Source organism: Kogia breviceps, chromosome 14 (assembly GCF_026419965.1).
Source record: "Kogia breviceps isolate mKogBre1 chromosome 14, mKogBre1 haplotype 1, whole genome shotgun sequence".
NCBI classification, from domain to species: Eukaryota; Metazoa; Chordata; class Mammalia; order Artiodactyla; family Physeteridae; genus Kogia; species Kogia breviceps.
Window position 1 is genome coordinate 49,975,938 of NC_081323.1, and position 25,908 is coordinate 50,001,845.

Below are 25,908 nucleotides of genomic sequence, written 5' to 3' on the forward strand. Positions count from 1 at the left end.
TGGGGCTGGGCACGCAGAAGGCCTACAGACAAGACTTTGTGAATGGACATATAACTTCATCAAAATTCAAGACCAAGGACAATGCTGTGGCCATGGAGGACTAACCCTATCAGCATACCTGAGGTTTAGCAGGAGCCCATGAGAGTACAAGTAGCTGAATGACCAAGGGCAGTTGGCGAGGCACCAGCATGGGCGCGATGGTGCCTAGGCAGAGCTGTCCCGCACACGAGTTTCTGCCCCCAGCACTGGTGTGTTGAGCACAATGTAGGCCTAAGTGGGGATGTTGGGGAGTCTGCTCACAAGCTGCTCAGGGCTCCTCCCACACCCCAGGGCTCAGTTTTGCACAGAAGTGTCTGAGGTGCCCACCCTGTTGGTTTACACCTCAGTCATGGACTGCCAAGTGCTTCCTCTGAGGCAGTCTGAAAACTGGTAAACTTTTTAAAACATGTTTTTCCCCTTTTCTTAAGGTTCTAATGACCAAATTGTAAAAATAAGTGAAACAAAACAAAATTAAACACTTAGAACAAAACCCACATTTTTATCAGATCTACTTTTATTTCAGAAGGAAGTTTGTATTATAGTATTTACTTTTGTTTATATACAAGTTCTTCACATTTGTGTTTAAAATGCACAGACCTCCCTTAATTCTCTTGTTCTGGCTTAAATTAGCTGTTATTTTACAATACAAAAAATACCAAAAAATTGCAGTCCTAAATGTATGTATAACATCCACAATCCCCAGCAATGAAATAGTTTACAATACTTACTCCATATTTACATGAGTGCAATAGATGCTAAATTATACATATTAACAAACTAAACTTGAATCCAAACCAAAAACCTCCAAAAACAAAACCGTAAATAACTATAAAACATTTCCAGAGCCAAAATTAGTTCAACAAAACAGGCTTCACTAGTGTTTAGAATGTTTTGTGCACAAATTCAGTTATTGAAAGTCGATTCCATTATTGCCTTTAAAAGAGAAGGGTGCCAGTTTTCCTCTGCACTCCCAAATCGTCTCCCTGCAGGCGAGGGTGTTTATGAATTTGGACAACTCAGGGGAAATGTCTCTTGGTGGGCTTGGCTATCTACAAACCATCACGGTGATTTTTATGGTTTGAGCCATTTGGTAAATTGGGTAAACATTTCAGGCTGAGAGCCGGTGCATGGCCTTGAGGCCAGATCCTCTGCCTTCCTGGGTCTATCCTCAGGTGGTCAATTCTCACAGAAACCACAAGGAAAGGTCTCCTGGGATGACAGGTTTGAGGAGCTGGATTTTGTTGTGATTCTGAAGAGCAGCATTTCCATCTCAGTCACTGCTCTAGTGTTAGCTTAGGTTGTTAGTAAGTACTTAGTGAATATTTGTTGAATGAATGGATGAATGAACGAAACGTAAGGATCAAAGGTGTTAATGAAAAGGATACCACCACCCAAGGAAGTGAATCACTCCCATCCCATCTCTAAATATACTCTATTAAATTGAAGGAGCAAGATTTGCACTGAAAGATAAAATGTATTTTTCTACAGATAGTGCTCTGGTCTTTCCATTTGCCCCAGATTTCCCGGTGCATCTCCAATCTTGCACCTCAGGCCTTTTGCTGACAGTCTCTGTCCGGGGCTGCTTTTCTTCCAGGTTAGCTCAGGGAGTATGTGGTTGCCTTCTCTGCACACCTCCTCCCACACTTAGAGGTGATCCTCACAGGGAAGCACAGACCTCTCCCCAAACAGTGTGGGAAGGGGGCAGGAGGTGGACAGGAGGCCAGGGTGAGGTTCTCCATGGGGAAACAGGAGCTATTTATCAACAAAGCAGCCACGCCCACTCCCACTCCCAGTTTTCAGTACAGTAAACTATGGTCCTGGGAAATGGTCATTAAAAATTTAGACAAAAGCACAACAAAATGCAGCCCGGAAAAGCCCTTTTTGGAAAATCTGACTAGATCTACAGGTATAGTCTTGGAGTCTAAAGACTAAGAGGAACGTTTCTCAGGACAAGATTGGTCTTCCCTGGGCACCCACAGCTCCGAGAAGCTGACAGGAGAGTTACAACACACTCGCAGAGCCAATGACAGGGACAGAGACATCCCGGCTGCCTTCGAGTCTCTTCACACACTGCCCGCATTTTCATATGTGCACTGACAGATGATTCCTACTTTAGAAGCTATCCAATCAGTCCCAGATGCATTTGAACACGTGGGCACAATGAGGATGCCTTTCGTGGCTCTGTTATTGTATCAGGGCATAACGAGAGGACTTCTCTGAACCTGGATATCCAATATATGGCACGAAAACATATTAGGTCAAACTCAGACATCGTTATGTTTAATAAAAATACATTAAGATATTTTTCTGTTTTATGTACACTCCAAATGTCTGAACATTCAGACACTACTGTATAGTTATATACAAGTGCAATATCGATGTTTTCATAACTATTTTAATTTATATACAGGCTCTGAAGTTCCAGATGACTTCTCTTGATAACTGACTCTAAGCTGAGTGCCTCCTTCTCCTGCCACCCCCTTCCTCTGGCCAAGCCTGGAGGAGCTGTTTGCTACTGGCTGCAAAGGAGAAGCAGGTGGATTCAGTTGTTTCTCCACTGTTGGAGCAGAATTAAACTTCACTTGCTCCTTCCTTCCTTTTAAAAAATAAACATTATCTTTTAGAAAAAAGAAAATAACCAGGTGGCTATGGGACATGGTGCTTATTATTTCAAGGCATGGGACTACCAAGGGGAGGAGGCTTCTTTGCCAAGGAAACACCAGTCCTTTGAAAAAACAAGGACTTCCCTTGTGAGAGGGTCCTCTCCAGTGGCCTTTTGGTAATCACAGGGGTGAAGGGCCAGTCCCCGGCAGGCTCTCTGCGGGTACTGTGATCTGAGGCAGGGACGTGGGGAGCTCGTAAGAGGAGGGGTCTTTTCCAGAACCATCTGCTCTTTAACAATAATGTGAAAAAGCAGCGTTTTGAGAGGCAAGTCTCAAAGTAGAGGTGTTTTGTGCATCAGACAGTGTTTTATGGTTCAACATCCTTGAAAACATCTTTCCAGGCAATTCTTCATGGGAGTGGGGTTAGTGTTGGGGAAGAGGTCATACTCCCTCTCTAGGCACTGCATATAAAGGTGAAATGCCACAGTTTTTGCTCTTTTGAGTATTGATTTCTCCAAATTCACAACCTTGAGCATTGTTGTCTAAAGGTCTACACCCCCAGGGTAATGCCATAGAACACTGGGTTTTGAAGCAGAAGAGAGATCCTGGGAGGCTGCTGCTTAATGCCAGAATACAGAGCACCATGGATGGGGACAACGCACCATCCAGGCAGTGCCCTGGGGAGAAGAGCAGGGACTGGCCTACTCCACTTCAATTTGGTCACTACTTCAATTTGGTCACTTTTAATTTGGCATAGTTTTCTCCCCTTGTCCATTTTTCCCATGTGCTTTTCATCCTTATCATTCACTGCCCTCCCCACAGCCACCCGTTGGGTCTGGGAGGGAGCATGGAAGGCCTGAGCCCCTCCTGGGGAGGAGAGGAAAGAGGGCAAACAGCTTCAGGTCCTCCTCCAGGTTTTGGGCAGGTTCTGCCCGACAAAAGGAGACTGGCCCTCTCCTGGCACTCCACCTGAGCCTGAGAATGAAGAATGACCCACCAGCTCAAGCAGACTACAGGAACAAAGAGTTGCCCTTTGATTAAGGTGTCCCAAGTGCTGTCATGCTCTTTTCGGCTCAAGGGAGACATGTAGCATGAGTGAGCCCCTCCCTCTGTGGTGCCTTGGCAGGAGCACCCAGAAGGGCTGAAGCAAACATCAGGCCTAGAGTGACCTGGGGCAAGGAGGCACGTGGGAACATGCCTTATTTAGTGTCCTTTTTGACAACAAAAACAGGGAGCTTTGACATTTAGGTCACTTCTGTTTTCCTCTCAATCCCTGCTGCTACGTTAAATGTTTCTCGGGGTGAGAAAAGTGTTTCCTGGTGGCAAATTAGGTTTTAGAGAAAGAACAGATTGCCAATGATAGCTATTTAAGTTTTATAAGAATGTAGGAATGCAATTATGTAAAAACTTATGCTTACTACCTTTCCAATTGCTAGATCTATTTAAAGTCTAGGCACTTAGTGTGTGGGTGTGTAAGTGTATGAGTGTGTGTGTATGAGAGAGACACAGACAGAGACAGAGAGAGGTAAAGAGGAAGTGAAGGGGAGAGAGGGAGGGAAAGAGAAAGAGAGGAGAGAGAGAGAGAACTTCAAATGGATTCAGACTAAATTAATCAAGTTGCTACAGAAAACTACCCATTATATCAGTTGGCATTCCAAGTAACACTGCTGACTTTGACATTTAAAATAGCCTCTTCTATCTTATGATTCAAAAGAGATGGACCATTATTAATTCTCAACTAGAAAAAAAGTTTCTCCCTGAAAGAGAGATATTTGCCTAAATCGTGCAAGAATAAATAGCACATCTTTTAAAAAAGATAGCAGGCTTCAGATGAAAACAAGTTAATTCATCTGACTAGTTTTTAAAAGACCATGTTCAAGAATAACTGATGACAAATGTCTACCTGTAAACACTACATCTTTGTTTTTTGCACTGTTGAGACAGTCCCAAGAACAGTTTTCCACACGTGAACCTGAGTGTCATTCCTAGCTTTCTCACTCGCTCTACACCGGCCTCCTCCAGCAACAACTGGATCACCCCTGGACCTGTAACTAAATCAATTATTTCCTATATGAAAGTAAAAGGTTAGATGCTGGAGCACAGATGGGAGAAACTGTCAAAGAAAGCTTGTGAACATGCAGATGAGGTGGATGTTTCGAGAGTTTCCAGTCTTCTGCCCTGCGCAGTGTCTCCCTGCCTGCTCCCTCTCTGCAGACGGACGGCTCTGGCACGCCACTCCTTGCTCACAGGGAGTCCTGGCCCCAACATCAAATGCAGGTCCCAGGCTGTGCAGGGGGCTGCTGTTTCCGGTTTCTCACCGCTCCTGACTTCTCTTTGTATACTATTGGCATCTGCTGAGAAATGTCCACCAGGGCACTGGCCACTGCGAGACCTTGGGAGAACCCACAGAGGGAACACATGTTAAGGAGCAGCTTGCTTTTATTAAAAAATAATTTAAAAAATTTCTTTTTACATTCACATGGTGCAATAAATAAATAAAGTACATACATGGGAAAAATCTTACCTCTAACCTGTGTCTCCCTCCATATTCCCCCCTTCCATCAGAGTAACTTCTTTCATTAGTTTGTATATATTCTTTCAGGGTTTATTTGTATAAATACAAATATATATTCTCCTCCTCCCCCATTTTTACACAAAAGGAGTACCTTACTTTTCAGCAGATCAACCAAGCAAAGTGCTCTGCCTCATGGTGGGAGCATCTAAATAAGATTGCAGACATGCTTTAAGCACTAAGTTTCTCCTGTCTTTTTCTCCAAGAAAAAGCTGCACTCTTTATGATGAAATTCTGATTCAATCCACATTGCCCATCTAGCACTAGTTATTTTGATATCTACACGATGATAAGGGTTAGGATAGACTCTGGGGCCAGACTTAGGAATAAGCAAAGTTCTTTAACTTCCCTGTGCCTCAGTTTCTTCTTTTGTAAATGGGGAACAGCACAGGGCTTGTGTGAGAAGTCAATGAGTGAACTGATGTAAAGCCTTAGAATGGTACCTGGCTTATCACCCCACCACCTCCGCTACCATCTTTGCTGTGGGGACTGGTGCATCCATTCTCCTTTTCGTATTGGTAATTGATTAACTTGATGTTCATTAGGGAAGGCACAGTCTTGGGGGAGCTGGATTCCTATGCATGGGAAAAGGCCAGATAGGCTCAGAGCCCTGCTGAGGCCCCCAGGAGCCATATTAGAGGAGCTTCTTACTGCACCTCACAGCCTATAAAATGGGGGAGGGGAGTAGCTTTTAAGTGCCAGGTTTAGTACCTGGCATGGAGTGGGGAATCCACACCAGTGACCACTGTTATAGCAAAGACAGAGCCAGGTGCTTCGGGAGTCCAGAGAAGGGCACCATTTAAAATGGGGCGTAGATCCTAGTCACAGCAATCAGATGAGAAAAGGAAAGAAAAGGCATCCAAATTGGAAGGGAAGAAGTCAAACTGTCACTATTTGCACATGCCATGATACTATATATAGAAAACCCTAAAGTCTCCACCAAAAAACTATTAGAACTAATAAATGAATTCAGTAAAGTTGCAGGAGACAAGATTAATACACAGAAATCTGCTGCTTTTCTATACACTAATAATGAACTATCAGAAAGAGAAAGCAAGAAAATAATTCAGTTTAAAATCACATCAAAAAGAATAAAATACTTAGGAATAAACTTAACCAAAGAGGTAAAAGGGGCTCCCCTGGTGGTGCAGTGGTTAAGAATCTGCCAGCCAATGCAGGGGACATAGATTCGAGCCCTGGTCTGGGAAGATCCCACATGCCGTGGAGCAACTAAGCCCATGCGCCACAACTACCGAGCCTGTACTCTAGAGCCCGTGAGTCACAACTACAGAGCTCACGCACCACAACTACTGAAGCCTGTGAGCCTAGAGCCCGTGCTCTGCAACAAGAGAAGACACTGCAATGAGAAGCCCGCGCACTGTAATGAAGAGTAGCTCCCGCTCGCCGCAACTAGAGAAAGCCCGTGCACAGCAACGAAGACCCAATGCAGCCAAAAATAAATAAATAAAAATTTAAAAAAATTCAAAAAGAGATGAAAGACTTATAATCTGATAACTACAAAACATTTATGAAGGAATTTGAAAATGATACAAAGAAATGGAAAGATATCCCGTGTTCTTGAATTGGAAGAACATTGTTAAAATGTCCATACTACCCAAAGCAATCTACAGAGTTAAGGTAATCCTTATCAAAATAACCATGACATTTCCCACAGAACTAGAACAAATAATATTAAAATTTATATGGAACCACAAAAGACCGTGAATCACCAAAACAATCTCGAGAAAAAAGAATGAAGCTGGAGATATCACACTCCGTGACTTCAGACTATACTAAAAAGCTACTACAGTAATCAAAACATCATGGTTTTCCCACAAATACAGACACATAGATCAGTGGAACATAATAGAGAGACCCGAAATAAACTCATGCACTTATGGTCAATTAATCTATGACAAAGGAGGCAAGAATATACAATGGAGAAAAGTTTCTTCAATAAGTGGTTCTGGGAAAACTGGACAGCTACATGCAAAAGAATGAGATTAGAACATTTCCTCACACCATATACATAAAGACCTAAATCTAAGACCTGAAACCATAAAAATCCCAGAAGAGAACATAGGCAGAACACTCTGACATAAATCATAGCAAATTATTTTTTTGGATTTGTCTCTTAAGGCAAAAGAAATAAAAGCAAAAATAAACAAATGTGACCTAACCAAACTTAAAAGTTTTTGCACAGCAAAGGAAACCCTGACAAAATGAAAAGACAACCTACTGAATGGGAGAAAATATTTGGAAATGATATGACCAATAAGGGGTTAATATAAAATATATAAATAGCTCATAAATTCAATATCAAAAAACCAAACAACCTGATTAAAAAATAGAAGACCTGAATAGACATTTTCCCAAAGAAGACATACAGGCACCATACAGATGGCCAACAGGCACATGAAAAGTTGCTCAACATCACTAATCATAAGGAAAATGCAAATCAAAACCACAAAGAGGTATCATCTCACACCTGTCAGAATGGTTATCATCAAAAAGACCACAAATAACAAATGTCAGTGAGGATGTGGAGAAAGGGGAACCCTTGTATACTGTTGGTGGGAATGTAAATTGGTGAAGCCACTGTGGAAAACAGTATGGAGGTTCCTCAAAAAAATAAAAGTAGAACTACCATATAATCCAGCAATTCCACTCCTGAGTATACTTCCAAAGAAAACAGAAATGCTGATTTGAAAAGATACATGCACCCACAATGTTCATAGCAACATTCACAGCATCATTTATAATAGCCAAGATATAGAAGCAACCTAAGTGTCCATTAACAGATGAATGGATAATGAAGATGTTTTTTACACACACACACAGGAATACTACTCAATCATAAAAAATAATGACATTCTGCCATTTGCAATAGTATGAATGAACCTAGAAATTATTTCGCTTAGTGAATAAGTCAGACAGAGAAATACTCCATGTTAACACTTATATGTGGAATCTGAAAAAAGAGAACAAACCAATATATATAATGAAACAGACTCACAGATATAGAGAACAAAGTGTTGGTTACCAGTGGTGAGAGGAAAGGCAGGAGGGGCAAGACAGGGGTATGGGATTAAGAGATACAAACTACTATGTATAAAGTAAATAAGCAACAAGGATATATTGTACAGCACAGGGAAATATAACCATCATTTATTTATTTATTTAAAGAATTATTTTAACTGCAGGTGAATGGCTGGATGGGGGTGTGGGAGGGGGTTGGGGCTGTGATTTTAGAGGTCAAGGGTAGAAGAAGCAGACTACAGGGGAGAGATGGCAGCTGAGGTTAGATGAGAGACGTGGTAGAGTAAATGAAACAAAGTGGAAGAATGAGACTCCAGATGTAGGACCAGCAGAACTTGCCCGTGAATTATACATAGAGAGGTGAGGACTGCCTAGGATGACTCTTGAGTTTCTGGCTTGAGCAACTGGCTGAATAATGAATTCCTTTACTGAGATGGAGATCAAAGGACCAACTGGTTAGAAAGAGGGCAAGCTCCATTTTGGACATTTTAGGTTTGATAAGACCCTGAGGTATCCAAGTGGACATTTCAAGTAGGCAATCGAATAACTGGGTGTGAAGCTTGGCAAGGAGGACAAGAATTAGAGATATTAACCTGGGAAAGAGAGTGATTACTTAAATTTGGGGAATAATAAGCTCACAATGAAAATGAAAAAAGCCCAAGGTTTAACAGAAGGAACCTTAAGGTGTAGAGACTGGAAAGGAGACTAGCCATTATTTTGTAATAACTTTAAAGGTAGTACAATCTATTAAAAATATTGAATCACTATGTTGTACACGTGAACCTAATATAATACTGTAAATCAACTATACTTCAATAAAAATGAATGAATGAAATGGGGGGATACAGAAGGGGTGGCAGGGATGGCCCCACCCTTGGGGTAGCTCTCAAGCAGTGAGCAGGTCTTTATCAGGAGTCCAGGGGTTGGGGCACATCAGGCAAAGTCTGGAGCAGGAAAGGCCACAGTGTTGCAAGCCTGTCACCGCTCCCCTCCCACCCCCAGCCAGTAGCTTGCCCTCAGGGAACACCAGTCAATGTCTGCTGAGCTGGGCAGCAGACACTGCTCCAGAGCGTCCGGTTAATGGGTCATTGCGCCCTCAACGTGGACAAGGCCAAGTTAGGGGCTGAACTCACAGGAATCCCTAGATGAGGGCAAATCAAGCCATTCGCTTATTTAGTGAAGACAATAAATCCTGACCTGGTCATGCCTAATGTCCTCCCTCATAAGGAAACCATGGTCCTAGACCTTCCGAAAGCTGAGTTGGAGTGGAGGCCTGCAGAATCATCTCAACTGAAAGTTATCTAAAACATTCATACTGTCTGAGGCATCCCTCCAAAGTACTCCATGATTAATCAAAATACTTCCAAAACTATATTCTGTATCTCCTTCGTGTTCAACAGTAAAAGAATGTTTACTTAAATTATGATTCAAGTATTTGATGGAGTAGTGTAAAAGATGGGTAAAACACTATATAGTAAGTTGTAAAAATGTTTATGATAGTTACATGAAAAAAGAAGAATAAAAATTAGTTATACAATCATTGCAACTAAATTGCTGATAAGGGCTGGAAAGGAAACAGAACAGTGAAAATTGGTGGGTGTTGGATGGTAGAATTGTGAACAAATTTTCAAAAACTTCCTTTAGGATGTTATAATTGTTGTTTGTGCCTTATACTTAGAGTGAAAAAGAAAAAGAAATACAGTAGTGTTATAAATACCAATTTGAGAACCACTAGCTTGAGGGAGCTAGCTGGAAGCCATGAGTAAGTAAGATGATTGAGGAAGAGCATATGGAGTGAAGAGGGAGAAAGCCTACATTTAGAGGCAGAGCAAGGAAAAAGACAGTAAAGGAGCAACACAGACCTGGGGGACTGGAAAACACTGGCGGCAAAGAAGGTTTGGCCGGAATCATCAATACCACTGGCAGGCTGAGGAGGCTGGGGCAGTGAGGAGATCCAGATTTTTCCCAGGAAGGAATGGTGACCTCAGGAAAGATGGGTTAGGAGTACAGTGGCTTTGGGATCATCTCTCCAAACGCTCACAACGACACGAGGCAGGCACTACAGGTATACCCCATTTTATTGTGCCTCACAGATACTGTGTTGTTGTTGTTGTTTAACAAATTGAAGGTTATGGCAACCCTGCATTGTCAGATAATAATAATAATAATAATTTATTTTTAGCAATAAAGTATTTTTAAATTAAGGATGTACCTTGTCTTGTTAGACATAATGCTATTGCACCTTAACAGGCTACAGTATAATGTAGACATAACTTATATGCACTGGGAAACCAAAAAATTCATGTGACTCGCTTTATTGTGATACTTGCTTTATTGACGTTTTCTGGAACCAAACCTGCAATATCTCCGAGGTCTGCCTGAATGCAATATCGCTTTTATAACCAAGTTCTCTATGAAAGGGAAGGAGGCTTCACACATCTAAAACATAAACCTCATTTGTCAATGACCCTCATCTACTCACCTGACTGCCCAGGAGGAGGGATTCCACCGAGGCCTCGAGGGAGCCTCACAAACACAGAGAGGACAGCAGCTTTGTTGCCAAAACACGGCTCCAGGGCAATGGGCTTGGGAACAGTCTGGTGGAAAAAAACAAAGAATTACCTAAAGCAGTGTTTCTGAAGAAACACCTTCACAGCCTTTAGACGTGATTTTTAAAGATGCCCCTATATTAGTTTCTATTGCTATGAAACAAATCACAAACTTCGGTGCTTAAAAGAGCACCTATTTACTATCTCAATTTTGTAGGTCAGAAGTCCAGGCAAGAGCTCTGTAGGGCTCTCTGGTTAAGGATATAGGTCCTATTCATGTCTTCTATCAGTTCTGGAAAAATTCTCAGCTCTATCTCACAAAGGTCTCAAGGGTCTCAGCTCTTGTCTTCAGAATGTGGAAGTCAAGTTATCAGCTGGGTTCCACTCTTACCAGGAGGCACTGGGGAAGAACCTGCTTCAAAACTCATTCAAGTTGGCAGAATCCAGTTCCTTCCAGCTCTAGGTCTAAGGTCCCCATTTCCTTGCTAGCGATCAGCCAGGGGCCACTCTTCTCTTGGAGGCCACTCACATTCCCCCCTACCTGGTCCCTCCAGCTTGAAACCAGTGATCATGCTCAAGTTCATCTCACACTTCCTCTTCTGCCACCAGCCAGAGAAAGCTCTCCTTGTATCTTAATATCAACTACCCTCAGACCTTAATTACTTCTGCAAAATCTCTTCATAGCAGAACCTGGAGTAGTGTTTGATTGAATATCCATGAGACAGGAATCTTGGGAGCCATCTTTAGAATTTTGCCATCAATTTCTTCAAATTGGTTGAAGAAAATCATTTCCAGAACCACTGTGGCTACAGCACAGGGAAATGAATAGATGAGTGAAATGGCAGAAGTGGGGGAAACCAGTTATGAGGCAACTGCAAAAACCTAGGTGGGAGAGGATAATGGCCTAGATCAAGGTGATAGGTAACAGTGGTGGAGGTGGTGCACAGTGATCAGGAAATATTTTTGAAGATAAAGTCAAAAAGAATTGCTGATGGATTGGCTATCCAATGAGGATGAGAGCAAGGCCGAGTCAAGGACAATTTTGGCCTGAGCAACTAGGATGATGAGTTGGGGAAGTTATGCCAGAGGAGCAGATGTGGGGAACAGTATCTAGAACTCAGTTTTGAACATGTTAAATTTGTTAAGATGCTTATTAAGACATCCAAGTGGGAACACTGAGCAAGCAATTTGATATATGAGTTGGATACTCACAGGAGAGATTTGAGTGGAGAGGTTTAAACATCATGGTGTTTAAATCCATGATGGATAAGATCACTGCTATGGTCTGAATATTTGTGTACTCCCAAATTCATATGCTAAATTTTTTTGGGGGGGCTGCACTGGGTCTTTGTTGCTGTGCATGGGCTTTCTCTAGTTGCGACAAGCTGGGGCTACTCTTCATTGTGGTGCGTGGGCTTCTCATTATGGTGGCTTCTCTTGTTGTGGAGAATGGGCTCTAGGCGCGTGGGCTTCAGTAGTTGTAGCACGTGGGCTCAGTAGTTGCAGCACGCAGGCCCGAGAGCAGGTGGACTTCGGTAGTTGCGGTACATGGGCTCCGCAGTGTGGTGCATGGGCTTAGCTGCTCCGCGGCATGTGGGATCTTCCCAGGCCAGGGATCAAACCCGTGTCCCCTGCACTGGCAGGTGGATTCTTAACCACTGAGCCACCAGGGAAGTCCCATATGTTAAATTATAATACCCAATGTGATAATATTTGGAAGTAGGGCCTTTGGGAGATGATTAGGTCATGAGGGCACATGGCATTAGTGCCCTTAGAAAAGAGACCCTGAGAGCTCCCTCACCCCTCCTACCACGTAAAATTGCAGCTAGAGGGAATTCCCTGGCGGTCCAGTGGTTAGGACTTTGCACTTTTACTGTCAAGGGCCCAAGTTCAATCCCTGATCGGGGAACTAATATCCCATGGTGCAAGCTGCATGGTGTGGCAAAAAAAAAAAAAAAAAAAAGATTACAGCTAGAAGTCACTATCTATGAACCGGAGATCAAGCCTTCCCCAGACACCTAATCTGCCAGCACCTTGATCTTGGATTTCCCAGCCTCCAGAACTGTGAGAAATTAATTTCTATTATTTATAAGCCACCCAGTCTCTGATACTTTTTATAGCAGCCTGAACAGACTAAGACAATCACCAATGGTGTAGGTGTAAATGATGTGAGAAGAGGTGCAAAGACTGGGCCTGAGATGGCCAGGACTGTTAAAAGATGTTGGGAGATGAAGAGGGTTGAACGAAGAATACACAGCACAGAACAGCCAGAAGGTTGAGTGTGTGGTGTCCTGACAGGAAAGTCAAGACAGCATTTTGAGGAGCAGCCAGCCAGCTGTGCCGTATGCTGCTGACGTGTGACACGGAGTGTCACTCAGGCTTGTCTATTCTTCTCAACACCACAAATTATCACTATTTTATCAGGACAACGTTTGCTTAGATTTAGGCACATGTTTACCATCTGATTTACTCACTATTCCCTCTTATTCCACCCTCCTGGGGTAATTTCCCTCCTCTCTAGCACATCCTTTAGACATTTCTTTTATACACATCTGTTGGTGGCAAGTGCTTGGTTTTTCCCATAATCTGAGGATATCTTTATTTTATCCTTGTTCTTGGAAGGTAGTTACTGGGTACACTATCCTAGGTTGGCAGTTCTTCTTTTTCAATACTTTGAAGACATTCTTCTCTCTTGTAGCTCCTGAGAAGTCAGTCAGCTGTCACTCTGTCATTCCTTTGTAGGTGATCTGTCTTTTTATCCCCAGTTATTTTTTAATGTGGTAAAATGCACACAACAAAATTTACTATCTTAACCATTTTTAGGTATACAGTTCAATGGTATTATGTACATTTATATTGTTGTGCAACCATCACCACCATCCATCTCCAGAACTCCTTCATCTTGGAAAACTGAAACTCTATACCCATTAAATGGCAAATCCCCATTCCTTCCTCTCCCAAGACCCTGGCAACTACCATTCTATTTTCTGTCTCTATGAACTTGACTACTCAAGGTACCTTATATAAGTGAAATCATACAATGTTTGTCTTTTTGTGACTGGCTTTCACTTAGCATAATGTCTTCAAGGTTCATCTATGTTCATCTATGTAGCATTGGTCAGACTTTCTTTCCTTTTTAAGGCTGAGTAATATTCCATTGTATATATATACCACATTCTGTTTATCCATTCATACCTCAACAGACATGAAGGTTGGTTCCAACTTCTAGCTACTGTGAATAAAGCTGCTATGCACATGGTGTGTGACTATATATTCAAGACCCTGCTTTCAATTCTTTTTGGTATATACCCAGAAATAGAATTGCTAGATCATATAATAATTCTATTTTTATTTTTTTGAGGAAGAGAAATACTGTTTTCCACAGCAGCTACATCATTTTCATTCCCACTAACAGTACACAAGGGTTCCAATTTCTCCATGTTATAGTGATCTTTTTTTGTTCTGGCTATTTTTTTTTTTTTTTTTTTTTGTGGTACATGGGCCTCTTACTGTGTGGCCTCTCCCGTTGCGGAGCACAGGCTCTGGACACGCAGGCTCAGCAGCCATGGCTCACGGGTCTAGCTGCTCCACGGCATGTGGGATCTTCCCAGACCGGGGCACGAACCCATGTCCCCTGCATCAGCAGGCGGACTCTCAACCACTGCACCACCAGGGAAGCCCTGTTCTGGCTAATTTTAAGACATTCTCTTTGTCTTTGGAGTTCTACACTTTCACTATGATAAACCCAACTGTAGTTTTCTTTCTCTCCTGCCTTCCCTTTGCTTTTTCCTTACTCCTGCTTACAATAAGTTTTGTTAGAATCTGTATAATCATGTCTTCCATCAGTTCTGGAAAATTCTCAGCTCTTTGAATATTGCCTCTCCTCCATTCATTTTTTCTGGGACTGTGATAATATATACGTTAAGTTTTCTCATTCTATCCTCCATATTCTCATTATCTGTCATATTTTCCATCTCCTTGTCTCTCTGTTCTGCAGCCTGTGTAGTTTCTTCAGAGTCATCTTCCAGCTCAAAAGCTCTCTCCTTACTTGTGTCTGATGTGCTGTTTAACGTATAAACTGAATTATTTTAAAAATTTCACCTACTGTATTTTCCATTTCTAACGGTTCCATTTGGTTCTTTTTCAGGTGTGACTAGCCATTCTTGACTCTCATGGCTTCCTCATTTTTATGATTCTATCTTTCATTTCTTTAAACATTTCATACAGAGCTATATTATATTCATTAGATGTCAATTCTGTTGTTTCTGCTGACTCTTATTCATGGCTTTTCTCTTGTCCTTGGTGATCACTGATTCCTTGGTCTTGATCTATGGGAGTCCTACATGGCTGAATTGGGTATGTTTTCCCTCAGACAGGATCTGCATGTACTTCAGCTGTGAGATGTGGTCTGTTACCAGTCTATAACCACTTTAGACCATGCATGGCTCTGGTTTTGGTTCATGGTTTGTTCTTTTTTGGAGAAGAGCCGTCCCTGGAAATTTCACATACTTCCTGTAAGCTCAGTAATGCTTTAATAAGTATGTTACGACATATAGGTTATATATATATATAAAAAATATAATATATATACACACATATATACACATACATACATGTATGTATATATGTGTATATACATATCTCCATGAACATATAGCTGTTTCCCAAGAGTATCTGAAATATTTCATCATTTTGTTAAAAGAGAAAGTCTTATTTTCTTCATCATGGTGGGGGGCGGGGTCAGAATTATTTATTTTGACTACAGAATTAATAGTCAATCATGATTTTTCCCCTTTTAAAAAATCCCCCAAAATACTTATAAGGAACAATGGTTCAATTTAGCTATTTTCAAGTTTTCAAGTATTACGCCACAGAAGACTTACAAGAATATCAGACAAGTTATTTACACTTTAAAATTCCCTGAATATGAGACTGCTTAACACATGAATCAAAGATTAGAAAATGAAAGCAAAAGAATACCTGACACTTTCAGTGTGTGGACTTACTGTTAAGAAGAAAGAGAGAGGATAACATAAGAGGTAACAGAATGAGGCTCTTGCTCTCTCTGGTTCCCCAGACTTAGAAGCATGAGTTTTGATACGTTAAGTTACAGGGACTTTCGAAATACAATCTCACCTTTATACTCCCCCCAATAAGATCAGGAGGCTCTTCATCTGTTTCCAAGGCAACATTTACAGAGGCAAAGGGACGGCTGGCCATCTGCTGCATCTCTCGAAGAAGTTGCTGATAAGTAATACAGCAATCATTAATGCAAAGAGTACTGAGGGGATTTTATTAGAGAATACTACATATTAAAAATACCTCATCCTCCCTGATTCAAACAAATCAAGTCCAAAATGATATTTTTGAGACAGCTGGGGAAAACTGGACATTGACCAGGTATTAACATTTTAATTTTGTTGGCTGTGATGACAGTATTGTTATATTAAAGAAAAATTCCTTATCTGTTAGAGATACATACTAATGTACTGATGGATATAATGCTATGATGCCTGCTTGTTAAACACATAAAATAAATTACCCTATCTCCTCATATTTTTATTACTAGATTAAAGCCAGGCTTTCTTTTTTCCTGCTGAAACTTGAACCAAGTATTTACACAGCAACAAAAACTATCCTTTGTTACACAGTAGATAGGAACTGAAAGAGCTCTTTATTCAGAGAGGTGGTATAAGCTAAACACAAAAAACCATGAAGTTTTGCAGAGCAGAGGGACAACTAGGGGCTCTGGATTTAGGGAGGATTGGATATGAATACCTGCTTCAACACTCTCCAGCTGTGTGACTTTAAAAAAGGTGTTTAAAGTCTCTGGGCTTCAGTTCCCTCCTCTCTGAAATGGATTTTTAATCCCATAAAAGTATCAGTAGGATTAAATGAAATGCTTTAACTAGCACAGTGCCTAGCATGTGGCGTGTGGTCAATCATATATCATTAGGGATATCAGAAATCTGGGCATGTCACTGAAGCTCTGAGGTCATGCTGTGAAAGACAATGAGGCCCTACTTCAACCACTCCCTTGGAACTATTGTAGGAGACAGAATCTTGGGCTGGACAGATCATGGCTCTGTTTTAGAAGGGCATTTTTATATTAAACATTGTGTTAACATGTCAATAATCACACTCCTACATCTCACAAAGCTATTGGTCCATTTACTCAACAAATACATATAACAACAACCCTCCTCTGGGTTCTCTGCTATTCTAAGTGTGGAGTTGCAGTGAGACAGAGTGCCTACCCACCTCCAATTCCCAGTCTAGTTCCTTTATGACAAGTGCAGGAGACAATGTTGAGTAAAGGCACTTAAAACAGGGCATGGTATGTAGCAATGACTTAAGCAGTATTAGCTGCTAGTATTTTTGTTGTTGTAAAAAATATCCAATCACTTTTCTACAGCTCTGAGAGGGATAAATCATGAATGATATTTTAGAAAAGATAAAATATATTTTGAATGGTCAGGTTCACAGTAACAGAGAAATTTTAAATCACAAAGGTAAAAGCTTAGTATATTGGTTGATCAACTGTGTAATAAGCATACTTTTTGGGGGAAAACCTCTTCTCTACAAGGTGTTCATCTTATTTTCTTTCATGTACACTGCAAATATTTTCCAGTTGGTTGTTTGTCTTCTATGTTAGTCATTTGTTTATTTTTTATATACTTAAGTAGTAATTTTATGCAGGTAAATCTTATATGATGTTTTAATCATCTTATATGAAAATAATAATTTTGTTCCCTTTCCAAAAGTAACAAAACTTCTTATTTCTCTTTCTCTTAGTGCAGAGTCTAGAATACCCAGAACAAAAGTGACTATGGGGACTACATTGTGATTAGAAACATGGTCTGTGAGAACAGAAGTCCTAAGTTTAAAGCCCAGTTTGGTGTCTTTATTAACTGTGTGGTGATGGGTAAGTTTCCCAAGAGTATCTGAAATATTTCATCATTTTGTTAAAAGAGAAAGTCTTATTTTCTTCATCATGGTGGGGGGGCGGAAACTGAGCCTCAGTTCCTCTATTTGTGAAACAGGACTAGTGTCACTAACTATTTCATAGGGCTGTTGTGAGGATTAAATTAGTTAATCTATATAAAACCTCTTACAACACTGCCTGCAATTTAGAAATGCTCAAATGTCAGTTCTTAATATGACTAACTTGTCTGGATTTTAGTGGGTACAACCTCTTGTATTTTTTCATCATGGGTGATGTTGGTTATCTGGTTATTCTTCAAAGTGTTGAGGAGGTATTATTTTTGAGTTTACTAAGAGTAAACTTACACTAACATGTAAGTGAGTGTTAGTAAACTAACACTCACTATGAATGAGTGTTAATATCAATAAATGACTAAATGATTACTTGGCCACTACCGAAAATTGAGGTTTCATTTTTTTACCTACTGATATAACATATCTTAGTAGGTTTTCTGGTATGAAATGATCCCTTTTCTACACTGGTGAACTAGACTGCTGCACATACAGTCATTATACAACTGGTCTTTACTTTTTGGTGCTACCTTTCTCAGGTTTTGGTTTCAAGGTTTCTAAGCATAAAATGTATCAGGATTCTTTTCAGCTTCCCATCTTTTCCTTTACCCTGGAACCGTTTACATATTTTGGAAATAATTAATTCTCATAAGCATCCAAGAAGGAATAGACTATTATTATCTCCATAAGCTCATTTCAAATTGAAACTCCTTGGGTCTAATACCCTTTGCGGAGAGAGTAATATTTTGACAAGTTTTTGATTCCTTCCTTGGTACTAGTTTATATGGCTTCTCACTTTTTTATTACACATTTGGATAACGTATTTTTTCAGAATACTGTACTATTTGTTGAGATTTTAAAATATCTTAGTAATAGAGCTATTAAAAAGAAAAAAAAACCTCTGAGTATGTTATCCACTGAATTTTTTAAAATAATAAAAAGATGATGTAATGCTACCTCTATGATAACATCACCTTTACATGGGTCAGAAAAGGTGTCATGGCCCCCAGGAAGAGGCTCATATCCTGAAGCCTATCTTAACCCCATTACAGACACTAATGTTCTATGAACGGTGCTGCATGCTTGTGAATTTTGATTTTAGATATTTCTGTTCTCTAAATCTTGTCTATAGATCAAGTTTTATATAGAAAACCAAAGAGCACAAAGTCTAGATCTTAGTGCACTTCTATTTAGCAACAATGCAATAGACATGACGACTAAAAGGCAGAGTAAATACACAGGTGAAAGTTGCAATAGACAGTTTTTGTGTTGTAATTTTTCATCAAGTTTATTTATTTGATTTGCCAATTATAAATATTTGCTGGACTTATTAATATTACTTTTGGAATGGAGTTCTGGAAATAAATCAACACTCATTAATAAATAAAACTCAAGCAAATACTTAATTAGACACACATTTATCTTTCCTTGAATAATGAGAAATTTTTGAGATTTTACTCTCATCCTCATGAAAGGCTCCTGTAAAGGCTGTGCTACTAAGCCTTCAGATCTCCAGCCTGAGTTAAGGAACCAGCTTCTGTTAGGAAGGATAAAGTTGACACCTGTAAGTCAATATGGTTCTTAGTTTCCTTTTAGAAAGTTAAAACCATGTAGTGCAGAATGAACTATAGCTTATATAGCATTGATTGAAGTCTACTGATCATATATTACTCTCTCTATAGATATATCCATCAATTATCACTAAATAGCAAAACTGACTTGCTTAAGGGAAATGTGAAGGAAAAAGCTCTTACAGGGATCATTAATCTTTAACCACTGAGGCTTACCTCTCTACGTCTGGAAGCCCAACAACTTTGTTTGATCTTCCAAACCACAGCGGCCACCAGGAGCAAAGAGAGGAAACAACTGTGAGAAAGGAAAGTACTGAGTTATTATCCCAACCCCCAGAATCAGCACACTGTCATCCACACCCCATGTCAGGCAGGGAAACAATCCCCCAAATACCAACTCCAATCTCCTTTCTGCTGAGTCATCACAACCATGTCCTGGTTCATAGGAAACAAAGTGTGATAAGAGTTTGATAAGCTGGGCTTCCCGACCCAACCACTAGACAATATTGTCTCCACAAGGTACTCTGAGAGGAGAGCCTTGATTTCCTGCCAGCCTTTATCAGAATGTCCCATCATGGCTTATCCCAAATAATAAAAACAATTCTATGATAATTATGACAAGTAACAAGCATGCTACTTAATCAAATTAGCAAAAATCTACCGGTAAAGTCTAAAAAAATGAGAGAAGTTAACTATCAAAGTAACAACCAGCTTTTCATAAGGAACAATAAATTTATATGTAGTAATATGTATTCAAAGTAAATACCTATTTTTTAAATAAAATAAAACAACTAAATTCAAGCCAACAACTTTCTTAAAAGTATTAGGAGAGACGAAGTCCCAGTGGTCTTATAACTGCAAATGATTTCAATGTTCTCTCAACATTCAATGCCTCTTAAACCAGGCACCAAATGGTTTGAAAAGCTACTGTGACAGCAAAGAGAATGACTGACTTCTGATTAAAAGGACTAATAAGCCTAACAAATAAACCTCTTAGTAACTGCTAAATAATTTTAAAACTGGCATTTTCACTCATTAACTTGTAAAAGGGGCTTGTTACAGAGTACTGTTCCAGAGTGTTACAAGGAGACACAAGGCTCTCTGCCTCTGTAGTTGGGTACTCTCTTGCTGAGCTCTGGGTTTGCAGGATGGGGTTGGCTTTACGAGAGGCAGCTTCAATGCACAGATCGCTGAAGACAGGCCTCCACAGCTGGCTGGTGACAGGCCCTCTAAGGTGCTAGGAGGACTGAGCTCCTGCCCTTTCAGAAATAGAAATTAAGCCTCCCTCAGCCCATCACTTCCCTAAGAGGCACAGAGTGCAGACCCCTCCACTGGGTCCCCTGGCAAAAGAGAAGCTCCCCAGGTTATCACTCAGTGCAGAGTCTTCAGTTCCTATCTTGCTGGGCCTCCTGGCTGTCCTGACACTGATGATCCTTCCTCCTTTCTGACAGTTTCTATTTTTCTTTTTATCAGTACTTTATTGAGGTAGGTCCTGTTCTAGGCTCATGGAATACATCAATGAACAGAACAAAAGACCACTTTTCCCATGGAGTTTACATTTCAGCAGATGGAGGCAAACAGTAAACAAAATAAGTGAGCAAATTATAGAGCATGTCAGAAGGGAGTAAATACTACACAGATTAAAAAGATGGTAATGGGCTTCCCTGGTGGCGCAGTGGTTGGGAGTCCGCCTGCCGATGTAGGGGACACGGGTTCGTGCCCCGGTCCGGGAAGATCCCACATGCTGCGGAGCAGCTGGGCCCGTGAGCCATGGCCGCTGAGCCTGCGCGTCCAGAGCCTGTGCTCCGCAATGGGAGAGGCCACAACAGTGAGAGGCCCGAGTACCGCAAAAAAAAAAAAAAAAAAAGATGGTAAGGGTAAAGAGGTTCAGGAGTGACAGTGGCACTCTAAAGCAGAATGGTCAGAGTGGGTAGGCCTTAATTCTTGAGAAGGTGACATCTGAGCTAAGACATAGAGGATGTGTGGGAGGTGGCTTGTGAAGGTCTGCAGAAACACGCCTGGGCAACCAGGGTCATCCAGTGCAAAGCCTGAGGCAAGGATGTGCCTGGGATTTCTTGAGGAACCTCAGGAGGCCAGTGTGTCTGGAGTGGGGCGGGGGGTTAGGCCAGGGGTAGACACAGAGGTAAGAAGAGGGCAGATCATGAGGGCCCGACAGGCATTATAATGGTGTTGGATTTTACTGAGTGAGATGAGCCAGTGTAGGTTTTTGAGCAGAGAAGTGTTATGATTTAATTTATGCTGAGGAGACCATTGAGGTAGCAATGCAGAAATAGAAAGAACAGGAGTCTAGGTGAGAAATGAGGGCAGCTCAAACCAGGATGGTGGTAACAGGGGTGTGAAAAGCACTTTGGAATCTGGACATGACTTGAAGGTCAAGGCAATAGGATTTCCTGATGCGCTGGATGTAGGGTATAAAAGAGAGAAGTCAGGGTCTTAGGAACTTGCCATCAAACCTGGACAGGGAAGGCTCTGGTGGCAGCAGGTGCGAGACAGCAGAGAGGTTAGTTTTAGACATGTTGAGTTCTGAGACATCTACCTGAAAGCTACGGGGAGATGTCGTGAGCAGATACATAAGCCTGTGGGCTGGTTGCCAGGTCTGGGCTGGAGACAGCATTTGAGAGTCCTCAGCATATACATGGTATTTGAAGTAATGAATCTGGATGAAGTCATCAAGGGGATGAATACAAATAGAGAAGAGTGTCTTAGGGGCACCCCAACCCTGAGAAGTTGGGGAGAATAGGAAGAAGCAGTAAGGAAGTCTGAGAAGAGTAACCTTCTTAATCTTTCATGGTTTCTATGCATAATCCTGCTTTTTTCCCCCCATCAGCTTGCTTTCTGGTACTTTTATTCTAATAGATAAACACATGGTGGCAGCAAATCCACATGGAAGAACATATAACAGATGAGTTGGTCAGGATGCTGCTAATGCAGCTGAATACAGGGCTGGCCTCAGAGGCAAGGAGTCTGGTGTCACTCAGAGGCATCTCTTGGACTACCCTCAACACAGAACTGTGAAACAGTGCAGCTCAGAAGGTCTGTGCCCCTTATCCCTGAGGGGCTTCTGTCTTCAATGCAGACCTGTTAGAAACACAACAACCCAGTTCCTTCCACCTGTTCCAGTTTTCCTGAGAGACATAAACAGCATACCAACACACAATGATTGTTCCTCAAAGCTGATACGTGCATGATTTCTCCAAGGGTAACACAACAATGAAGAATTTACTAGTTATTTCAAAAAAGGTGGCACTTGCTGATACCCTTCCCTTCTTTTTTTTCCCTACTACTAATCTGGGTACAGGTGAGGCTGTGACTCAGTGTTCATCTTACTGCAGTTCCTCTTATCAATGTTTTCTATAGTTTTTAATACAAATGTAATTTTTAAAAAGATCATGTAAATTTTCAAACATACACAAAAGAAGAGAGACTGATCCAGTGAATCTCTATATGTTCATTACTCAGCCTTGCAATTATTAACATTTTCCTACAGCATTCAAAGATCATTCTTTTTTTTTTTTTTTTTTTTTTTGCGTTACGCAGGCCTCTCACTGTTGTGGCCTTTCCCGTTGTGGAGCACAGGCTCCAGACGCGCAGGCTCAGCGGCCATGGCTCACGGGCCCAGCCACTCTGCGGCATGTGGGATCTTCCCGGACCGGGGCACGAACCCGTGTGCCCTGCATCGGCAGGTGGACTCTCAACCACTGCGCCACCAGGGAAGCCCCCAAAGATCATTCTTAAAGAAGTGTATTTCTCTCTTCCAACACAGGGACACTGGCCCCAGGCTAAGGGTCTTTCACTTCCTTTCAGCTCTGTACCTAGGAAAAAACAAGAATCCTTTGTCCTTTTTTGTCCTAAACCTGTCCCTGCTTATCAGAGGCTTACACTTTCCAGAGACTATGCTCAGAAATCCATGTCTTGACTCTAGGTCTTTCTTTCCACCTTTTGTATCAATATATATCTCTGAAAACTCAATATTTTCTGAGAGCTCTGTATTTGGGGATGTTTTTCACCAGCTTAACTGTAATTGTGTAAGTAGAATGATACTTTCGAGAGTGTACTGAACTTTCCTTTTCCTGTCCTTACAAGTCTAGTCTTTCTAAAACTACATATTCGGGACTTCCCTGGTGGCCCAGCGGTTAAGAATCTGCCTTCCAATGCGGGGGAAGTGGGTCCGATCCCTGGTTGGGGAACTAAGATCCCACATGTCGTGAGGCAACTAAGCCCACGCACTGCAACAACTGAGCCCGCGCCACAACTAGAGAGCCTGAATACCGCAACTAAGACCCGACTAAGCCAAAAATATAAATAAATAAAATAAAAACAAAAGAACTACATATTCATTTCTTGGCCTGGCCTTGACATCCTAACCAATCTAAACACAGAGACACTGCTGCTTCTTCCCAAGTTCCTGTGATGTGCACCTCACCATTCTGGTTTGAATTAGATCCAGAGTGGTAGGACCCCATATCACTTCCATCTTCTGGAAAATGAAATGATCAACAAGACATGGATGTGTCAAAATGTCTGCTGTCAATCTGGCAAGGACCTTAGCAGAAGTTCAGATAATTAAAAGTTTTACAAAAACATACCTTGCCAATATCAGGAATTCCCATTATAGTCCCTCCTATTGGTCAGTGCCTCCTATTGGACTGGACATCCCCTGCTTCTCTTTTTATTCTCACCCAAATGCTATCCTGTAAGGCACCTCTAACTCGTCACACAGATTTTCACAGAGTGTTAGTCTGTCTCTCCCTCTTCTACTAATAATCATTATCCTGACCACACTACTACATCACTTCCAGATACAAAGCTCTTTCACATGCATCACCTCATTTGATTTTCAGAGCAAGCAAGCAAATGGGTCTTATTATTTCCCTCTTTATACACACAAGGCTCCTACCAGAGAGAGGAGTCTCTCGGAGAGCATCTCATTAAGACACAAAGAGGGCTTAATGGATTTATCAGGATCTAGAGTTAACTATTCACTGGGCCCAAGGATTTATCAGGATCTAGAGTTTACTCTTCACTGTGCCCAAGTGCGGGAGTCCTTTTCTAACTTATCTCACACTGATATTTTCTCATTTGAATCACTGAGCTATCCCCTTCTACCCCCACCCCAACTCTAATTCTCTCTTCTGTATTCTAAGAGCTATTCTTCAGAGTGCTTAGGATTATCTGTATACCTTTCCTTCTCTCCTTATGTTTCATGTATATCCTTTTGGACCTGGTTAACTTGCTCTGGGAAAATATTTTCTTCCTCACACTCATGAAAAGGACTCCATTCTCAGCTAAAAGCTCATCATTTCTACTTCTTAAACAAAATCCAGAAAAACCAAAGTTCTGCATTCTTTCTTTTTTAAAAAATATTTAGCAAAAGTCCTTTATTTTATTGTCTTTGAACTCAATGGAAGCTTAGTGAAAATTAAATTAAGTTTAATTTTTTAAAATTAACTTTTATTGGAGTATAGTTGCTTTACAATGTTGTGTTAGTTTCTATTGTACAGCAAAGTGAATCAGCTATGTGTATACATATATCCCCTCTTTTTTGTATTTCCTTCCCATTTAGGTCACCACAGAGCACTGAGTAGAGTTCCCTGAGCTATACAGTAGGTTCTCATTAGATGCCAAAGTTCTGCATTCTTTTCCAAAGGTTCCCACAGTTCAAAAAAAGGGAGAAGTGATGAGAACACCATCTGTCCTTGTTTTCTACACAAGATTTTGTGGTCCCTGATCAATTCTGATGGTGTCATTCAGTCTTCCACCAATCAGCTGAGGTGACTAATCCTCACTGGGTTGGTACTTGGCAGCTGAGTCACCTCACTCTGTACACATGGTCCAAGAACATAACACACCTGCTAATTGGAGCTACTGAGTTAGCATACGGCCTCTGCATTCCTATCAGCAGCACCACGAGCTTTTTTCCCCTCAGAGAGGTTGGTGTCTATGGTCCCTCATGGCTCTGCGCTTCTCCTGAAGATCTGCTTTACTTTCCACATATATTGGAGCATGACTCTGTGCTAGATGCTCAAAGTGTGCGTGTATACAGGGGTGAACAAAAGAGACACTGTACCTGCTCTCCCGAAGCTTAGAGTCTAACCGTAGATACACAGTACGCAAGTACAGAACTGTGATAAGTACCGTGGTGAAAAATAATAACAGTTCCATGGGAGGGTAGAACAAAGGGAGAGAATTTAGTTTGGGGGTTCATTGATGGAATCTTGGAGGAAGTGACACTGTGCCAAAATTTGAAGGATAAGTGTGGTATAGTAAGAAATATACATATGGTCTTTGTCCCAAGTTCCTGGCACAGGGCTCCTAAAACCCTTGAAATCTCCTATGTGATAGGAGCATCCTCTCCTTTCTTTTTTACACAAATGTTCATAATGGCTTTATTTGTAACAGTCAAAAACTGGAAACAACACCAATGTCTGTCAGGAGGTGAGCAGATAAACAAATTGTGGTTTATCTTTACAGAGACTATTACTCAGCCTTAAAAAGGAAGAAACTATCTTTTAATTTTG

The 25,908-nt window shown here is 41.2% G+C and overlaps 1 protein-coding gene across 1 annotated transcript in view; it reads right to left on the reverse strand.

Annotated features, from left to right (window-relative positions):
- Positions 1-535: 535 nt before the first annotated feature.
- Positions 536-25,908, reverse strand: part of ATRN (attractin) — a 160,782-nt gene continuing 135,409 nt past the window's right edge. The window contains exons 26-29 of the mRNA XM_059037673.2: positions 19,586-19,664; positions 15,939-16,046; positions 10,736-10,850; positions 536-5,034 (exon numbers count right to left, since the gene is read on the reverse strand). Of these exons, the coding sequence (XP_058893656.1) occupies positions 4,910-5,034; positions 10,736-10,850; positions 15,939-16,046; positions 19,586-19,664 (427 nt within the window). The 3' untranslated portion in view covers positions 536-4,909. The remainder of the gene's footprint in view (positions 5,035-10,735; positions 10,851-15,938; positions 16,047-19,585; positions 19,665-25,908) is intronic.